The sequence below is a fragment of the Branchiostoma floridae genome, unplaced genomic scaffold (genome assembly GCF_000003815.2).
Source record: "Branchiostoma floridae strain S238N-H82 unplaced genomic scaffold, Bfl_VNyyK Sc7u5tJ_1557, whole genome shotgun sequence".
NCBI lineage: Eukaryota > Metazoa > Chordata > Leptocardii > Amphioxiformes > Branchiostomatidae > Branchiostoma > Branchiostoma floridae.
The window spans coordinates 106,335-113,999 of record NW_023365756.1 but is presented as its reverse complement, the minus strand read 5'-3'; the positions used below and the strand labels follow the sequence as shown (position 1 = coordinate 113,999).

At 39.9% G+C, this 7,665-nt stretch overlaps 2 protein-coding genes and 1 long non-coding RNA gene across 3 annotated transcripts in view; 2 read left to right on the top strand and 1 right to left on the bottom strand.

Annotated features, from left to right (window-relative positions):
* The window catches only part of LOC118408103 (leucine-rich repeat-containing protein 15-like), a 10,259-nt gene extending 10,074 nt beyond the window's left edge, over nt 1–185 (bottom strand). The window contains exon 1 of the mRNA XM_035808723.1: nt 57–185. The gene's annotated coding sequence lies outside the window, so the exon portion shown is untranslated. The remainder of the gene's footprint in view (nt 1–56) is intronic.
* Nucleotides 186–2,372: 2,187 nt separating this feature from the next.
* LOC118408108 lies at nt 2,373–4,587 on the top strand. The gene is made up of 3 exons (XR_004830254.1): nt 2,373–2,451; nt 3,740–3,854; nt 4,258–4,587. It is a non-coding gene; the product is annotated as an uncharacterized LOC118408108 (long non-coding RNA).
* Nucleotides 4,588–4,596: 9 nt separating this feature from the next.
* The window catches only part of LOC118408102, a 13,586-nt gene continuing 10,517 nt past the window's right edge, over nt 4,597–7,665 (top strand). The window contains exons 1-3 of the mRNA XM_035808722.1: nt 4,597–5,144; nt 5,431–5,517; nt 5,721–5,838. Of these exons, the coding sequence (XP_035664615.1) occupies nt 4,617–5,144; nt 5,431–5,517; nt 5,721–5,838 (733 nt within the window). The 5' untranslated portion in view covers nt 4,597–4,616. The remainder of the gene's footprint in view (nt 5,145–5,430; nt 5,518–5,720; nt 5,839–7,665) is intronic.

Here is a 7,665-nt window from a genome sequence, read left to right as displayed (position 1 = left end):
AACACAAATAGCCGGCCTTAAATCTGTCTTATATGAAGGCCATAAGGCGTACTCACAGTGGTATTATACCCTCTACGTTGCACTGTCTCCAACTTCTGTATCACACGAGTTACATACGACAGGTCACAAGAATTACACAAGACACAAGTCTTTTGTCTTCGGGAATCATTTCCTGAATTAGTCCAGTTAAGCGGACAAAGTTGTTTGGCAAGTTCTGATGCAAACAGTGACACTAATAAACAGATTGAGCCCCCCCTCCCATCTTTTTATCCAAGCTGTGTAGTGCACTTCAATTAAATGACAATTTGGTAATTTTCCTTTTTAGAAATATCCCATGAGGAAAGGAGAGGCTATCTGTAAAAGTATTATATTACTTCATATCATGACACGGTGGAAAGCTGAATATACGAGATACTAAGATTTATCAATTGTAGTATGTGAATCTAAAGCGTCACCTAGCTAAGCACATCGGAGTTGCACCGCATTGTTTAATTAAAATGAATACACCGGTACATATCCATTCAGCCTCCGTCGGTTGTTATGCATTGTCTGGATATTTTTTGTGCATATCTCATGTCATAAAATAGTACATGCTGTTTACAACACCAGGCTAGCTGTAGAATGAATAAAACGAAAACATACTTAAACACTTTTGATAAATGCTACTCCTGTGGCCATATGAGCTCCCAAATCTTAAATCATATTCAACGCCCCAAGATACAACACAAATAGGCCATGAATATGTGTTACCTTGAGGACCATAAAACGTACTTGCAATAATATTATACGCATTACCTGACAATGTCTTCTGTATCACACGAGTTACATACGACAGATCACAAGAATTACACAAGACACAAGTTTTTGTCTTCAGGGGTCATTTCCTGAATTAGTCTGGTCAAGAGGACAAAGTTGTTTGGCAAGTTCTGATGCAAACAATGGCACTATTGAATAGATCCAGCTCCCCTCCCATCTTCTATATAATACAAGCTGCGTAATGCACTTCAATTGAATGACAATTTGGTAATTTTCTTTTTAGAAATACTATCCCATGAGAAAAGGGCAGGTTATCTGCAAATGTTTTGTATTACTTCATATCATGACACGGTTGAAAGTTGAATATACGAGATACTAAGATTAACCAATTGAGACTCTCAAACTTTAGAGTGCGCCTCCTAGCTACGTACGTCGGAGTTGCAAGGCCATTCATCAATCAAAATGAATACGGTACATATCCATTCAGCCTCCGTCGGTTGTTATGCATTTTCCAGACATGTTACATACGACAGATCACAAGAATTACACAAGACACAAGTTTTTGTCTTCAGGGGTCATTTCCTGAATTAGTCTGGTCAAGAGGACAAAGTTGTTTGGCAAGTTCTGATGCAAACAATGGCACTATTGAATAGATCCAGCTCCCCTCCCATCTTCTATATAATACAAGCTGCGTAATGCACTTCAATTGAATGACAATTTGGTAATTTTCTTTTTAGAAATACTATCCCATGAGAAAAGGGCAGGTTATCTGCAAATGTTTTGTATTACTTCATATCATGACACGGTTGAAAGTTGAATATACGAGATACTAAGATTAACCAATTGAGACTCTCAAACTTTAGAGTGCGCCTCCTAGCTACGTACGTCGGAGTTGCAAGGCCATTCATCAATCAAAATGAATACGGTACATATCCATTCAGCCTCCGTCGGTTGTTATGCATTTTCCAGACATGTTTTGTAGGCCGTAAATAAATAAATGAATAATAATTCTACAGATAACTTTTCTTTTCCACATGTCATACTTCTAAAAGGAAAATAATCACATTTAATTGAAGTGCACTACGTATACACAGCTTGTATTAGAAGGTGGGAGGGGGGCATTGGTTGCATCAGAACTTGCCAAACAACTTTGTCCCCTTGATTGGACTAATTCAGGAAATGTTGTATCTTTCATGCTGAATGTAATTTAAGATTGTGAAGGGTCAGATGACCATTACGAACACAAGAGACGGGTTTATTAAGTATTTTTTTCGTTTAATTCTAGGTTGGTATTGCCCATATCATATACTGTATACCTAGTGACTGCTATAGTTGGTGCAACGCCGATGTGTTTAGCTGGGAGGCGCTTCTGATTCGCATACTACAGTGCCGTATGAGAGTCTTTTAGTATCCGGTATATTCAACTTTCAACAGTGTCATGATATGAAGTAATACAAGAAAGAATAATTTTGCAGATAACCGATCCTTTCCACACATTTCCAAAAGTGCACTACGTATACACAACTTGGATTAAAAAGTGGGAGGGGGGCATTGTTTGCATCAGAACTTGCCAAACAACTTTGTCCGCTTGACCAGACTAATTCAGGAAATGACTCCTAAAAACTTGTATCTTGTACAACTCGTGTGATCTGTCGTATGTAACCTGTGTAATACAGAAGTTGGAGACAGTGCCAGGTAAGACGTATAATAGTGTTGTGAGTACTGGTCTTCAAGGTCAAACAGGTTCTAGGAACTTGATATTTGTCTTGTATATTTGATGTTGAATGTAATTTAAGATTGTGAAGGGTCATATGGCATTACGAACGCAAGAGAAGGGTTTATTAAGTATTTTTCGTTGAATTCTAGACTACTGTCGCCCATATCACGTATACCTAGTGACAGCTATAGTTTCATATTTAAACCATGGAAGGTTTTCTGTTCTAAGCCCCTGTCATAAATATGACTTACTCCTACCCCCCCCCCCCCACACACACACACACTCACACATCAAGGTCAGTTTTTGGTAGGGAGTAGCGTGGGATTAATCCTGTTCTGACTCTTAATGGTTCGTAGCTATAAAAATAATTTCAAAGACTAGCGGACAATCACGCCGACCGACTCCAAAACTCAAATGACCTTGCCCAGGTCTAAACCCACAGGCACCACAACTAAGGTCTGGAGAAGGCCGGGGAAAGGTCAATTTGCAATTCATTAGGCCACAGCAAGTAAACTGCATGCATGACATCTTTTACAGACTGCAAAAATAATGAGATAGGGCAAACAAAATGGATAAAAAACAAGATGACAATTTTTGTTTTTCCAAAAGAAACACCATAAATGTTATAACAAGAATTCAAATGACAAAGTATGACATCACAAACATTTATTCGTGTATCTAAAAGGTGCAGTAAAAGTGACACTAGTGTGGTAGACTGGTATCACTAACCATGTTGGCAACTACACACATGCCTTCCATATTGGTGTCAGCATGTTTCACTCCTGCAACTACAATCAAGACTATCATTCTAGTGTCAATTCTACATTTCATTATTGTGTTACAACACAACCTATTTACGGATTTTGGTCTATCAAAATATCTCCGAAGAAGAAAAGAAATTATTGTTTTTTTTTTCTGAAATTAGGCTTACATTGGTTGATATCAAATTTACTTGCAATTTTACCATAAAATTTACTTTCTATGGCCTTATGTACACCTCTGTCTATGTTTCCTAAATACTAAAAACATATTAAATGTCCCGTTTCCTTCGTTTTACAATAGTACCCCTGCTGTTCCAAAGGTACTGCTAGGGGGCCAGACATAACCACTATTTTAAATCACAAGCTATCTGTATTAACGCTATTCCTATAATCTAAAAAGTACGCCAACCATAAACTATTCGTGTTGATTCACACCGCCTTGTTGCATATATGGCCTGTATGAAATATATTCAAGTTTGTATCCAATATCTTTTTTTGTCAACAGCTGGATATGATGGCGTGCAGGTTGGCGTTTTGTCTGATGCAATGTGCGCACGTGCTCGCAGTTCTCATCAGTGTAGTGTCTGCCCAGTCCTGTGCACCTCAATGCCGATGTGAAGGTACATTGCATATGAAACTACTAGATGACATTCTTGATACGTGTCTGGCTAAACAAATCTTTGTAGATTAAAACTAACAAAACTAATTTTGTCAGCGTTGTCCTCTACTATCTCTGAACGTAGTTGTTTGTAAACTTTGGGGATGTTTTACTGTCACCCTTCAAATTTCTTAAAGTACACTTTGGTTTCCTAACGCTTTTACTTGAACTCTGGGTAAATGTCTTAAGCAATTAGCATAATAGTATATGCAGTATTGTGATGGAACTTGTCGGATTTACATGCGCTTTTTGAGTCGTATCCGAGCCGGTTAAGCGACCTGGAGTCGACTCCAAAACACGTGTGTAAATCCAATCATAATCTGTCATGCTGAATATATTAAATGTGCCATTGAATTGAATCCAAGGTACCACCATGGACTGCAGCCACGGAGCTCGTCCAGCGTTCCCAACAGATCTACTCATACCGTCGTCAACAAAAATCTTATTGATGAACGACAATCTGATGACAAGAGTTAATCCAACTCCAGCCTTTCCAAACCTGCTGGAACTGAACCTGGAAGATAACTTCATCACTGAACTGACACCGACTTCTTTCCGATTGCGACCAAATATCCAGATACTTCGTCTTGGAGGCAATAAGATCATTGATGTCTCCAATTCTGCTTTCGATGGACTATCCCAACTCGTGAAACTGTATCTGAATCGTAACAACATCGAAACGATAGAAGCGTTTGGAGGTTTGTCTGGTCCAAGTAGTTTGGAGATGCTGGACTTACAGAGAAACAAACTCACGTCTATATCGATCGGCACGTTCACAGGGATCCCGCTGCTTACGGAGCTCAACCTGTCGTCTAACAACATCTCGAAAATAGAGGATGGGAGCTTTGGTCGTCTCAAGAAGTTACGTGTCCTGTATCTGAATTCCAACCAAATCCTTAAACTGACCAACGCGACATTCTTTGGTATGTCCTCCTTAACCCGTCTAACTTTGAGTAATAACAAGATACAGAATCTGCCAGATATGGCCTTCAATAGTGCCGGATCGCTGGAGTTTCTGGACCTGACATCTAACAGCATCTCCACAATCACCCAGTTAACATTCTCTGGGTTGTTGAATCTTACTGCTCTGTCTCTTAGTACAAATAACATCAGCTCTGTTGAGGACGGCGCGTTTCGAGATCTGGTCAAACTAAACTCATTGTCCTTGTGGGACAATAAGCTGCTGGACATCTCAGCGGCAACTTTTGTAGGTCTTGCTCCTGAAGATAGAACAGACAACACAGGTCTGGAGGTGAGCATTCAACATTTGCGTATGATTAAACTCCTCAACATTTGTATATGATTATACAGAACGTTTGCCCTGCAGCTACCCCCCCCCCCCCCAGTTAATGAGTTGACTGTGTTTAACCTCATCGAAATTTGAGTTAGTTTAGTCAAATATTTGCTTTTGGGTAATGTCATTATAACGTTAACGTTAATCATGATTGATGAGGTTGGAAAAGAAAAGGAAACAGTATAGCTATAGGATAAAGTGGTTATTTACATGCATATACTTACCGTACTCTGGTCTCTTAAAGGTGCTGTACCTCGCTGGCAATCGCCTCACCACCATCAGGAAGGATGATTTTGCCAGGCTCACAAAACTGACGTTTTTGACGCTATTCGTAAGTCGAACAAATTATTTTTCTTATTATTCTGTGAAACTTTGTTGCTCTGAAACTTTTTTGCATGTCACAGACCATCACATACAGAGAAAAAACAATGTGTTTCACAGCCTGAATTATTTCATATATAGTTTGTTACAAATTATCTATCAGTTAAAAGCAAATTTGCTAATGGACTATTACCTCTTGCAACTCATAAACAGCGCAACGATATTACCAATGAGGGACTCGAAGATGGTTCATTCGCCAATCTTGGGAACCTTGTCTATCTAAGTCTTTACGCCAACTCTTTGACCAACATTTCTGCAGCCACATTTGAAGGTACATAGCTTATACATCATTCATTACATCTACAACAAACAGTATTTGTCCTCGGAGACGATAATGTAGCATAGCGTACTCAGTCCATGTTCAGAGACATTTCTGAAAACATGGGAGCACAGTAGAAGCCAGTTAAATGCATAGCAGATAACTGCACACTTCTGTTAATTGCACGGAATCCGAAAGTCCCGAAGTGATGCGGCCAAGCTGAAAAACTTCGCTTTGTTGCACCATCCGGATAATTGCACAAAATATACTGGCAATTCAACTATAGCTAGTTCTACTGTATGACAAATTGAACAACTTGTTGCGTTAATGAGGCTTCGACATGTGATAAGATATGCAAGAAAGCAGTCAAGCAACAGGATAGATTTGTAAAAGGTAAAACGTTTGGGGTAGCATCCACTACCTACGTCCGCACATAGACCCCGAATTTTGTCTTGCCAAGCCAAGACCTACCCACAATCTATCAGCCTCTTGAGTTCTGCTGGCCTGAGTACATGTGTTAGGTATGCTTAGCTTCTATCAAATTGACACCTTAGAAATGACAGCTTAGATTTTCCAATTATCCATAGATATCCATAGTATCCATAGATAGTACAATTAGTTCTCGCAGGATAACCTTTGACCGCAATCATAGATCATCTCATGTATCGGCCTTGAAAACGAAGACTGGTCCTACCACTTTGCAATATGACAATCACAAGGTTGACGTTTTGGTGCTGTTTTTAGCGACGCCTGATGGGCGAGCTTAATAGTATAGTGTGGAACCGTTTCCAAAGTATTCTAAAAACTGTATAGGAATGTCAGGAATGTAAAAAGTCCGCGCATGCGTAGTTGCATCATGCCGGACTGTACCATTACCTCCACGGGTAAGTTGCATCATGCCGGACTGTACCATTACCTCCGCGGGTAAGCTTTCCAGTCGCCCAGGGCACGTACGTGCTCAGCAGTGTTTTCCGTATTCGCGCAAGGCAATTTTTGATTGATAGCCGTGCAAAATTGAGAAAAGCCTAGGACTTCAGACGTACCCGAATTGTAGTATGTAGTATGGTGGTCATGGAAATGTAAACATTTGAAACAGGGGGTAAAAGATTGTGGAGATATGTTTCTCGGAAAATAACCTGTGAGTCGTGGAAATCACTTCCGGGTTCGTTCGTGGTTTATGTGTCCAGGAGTTTGGAAAGTTTGGTGGCCTTCTTCACCCTTAATATCTTTCTGTTTTCAAAAGTACAAACTGATGTGTGAAACAAGCATTGTTTGAGCTTAAAACATGTGGGGGTTGTGAGATAGCGATGTGATGGTTACCTTCGCCAAGAAAGTTATATTTTGGGTAGCGTTTGTATGTGTGTGCCGGTTGTAGAAGACCACCATAGCTCAAGAACGCCTGGATGAATTGTATTGATATTCGGTACGTGGGTAGGTCTTGTTGAGACCTGGAAGCGATAAGATTTTTGGCCTTCTAGTGGCCTGTTACGGTACTGCAGCGAAACTTCTTGGTTTGATATCTCGAGTTCTGGACATGCTGCGGCTATGAATCTTAAGTGGTAGACAGCTCTTGATGCTGTAAGTAAGTGGTATAGGTTTAGGCCCCCTAGCGGCTTATTTTGGAACTGCAGGACAGGTGTCAGACTTCTAAAGGGAATAACTAAAGAAGGGGTTGGCGGATTGTTATGGTTTTTGGTATGTGGATAGGTTACGTGATGCTTAATATAATTACATATTAATTATGAAGAACTATGCAGAGTGGAAGCTAATTTGCATAATAAATTGGGAAACATGCTCAGCTCAATTAAAGGACCATTACAACATGTGACCTTTGTAACT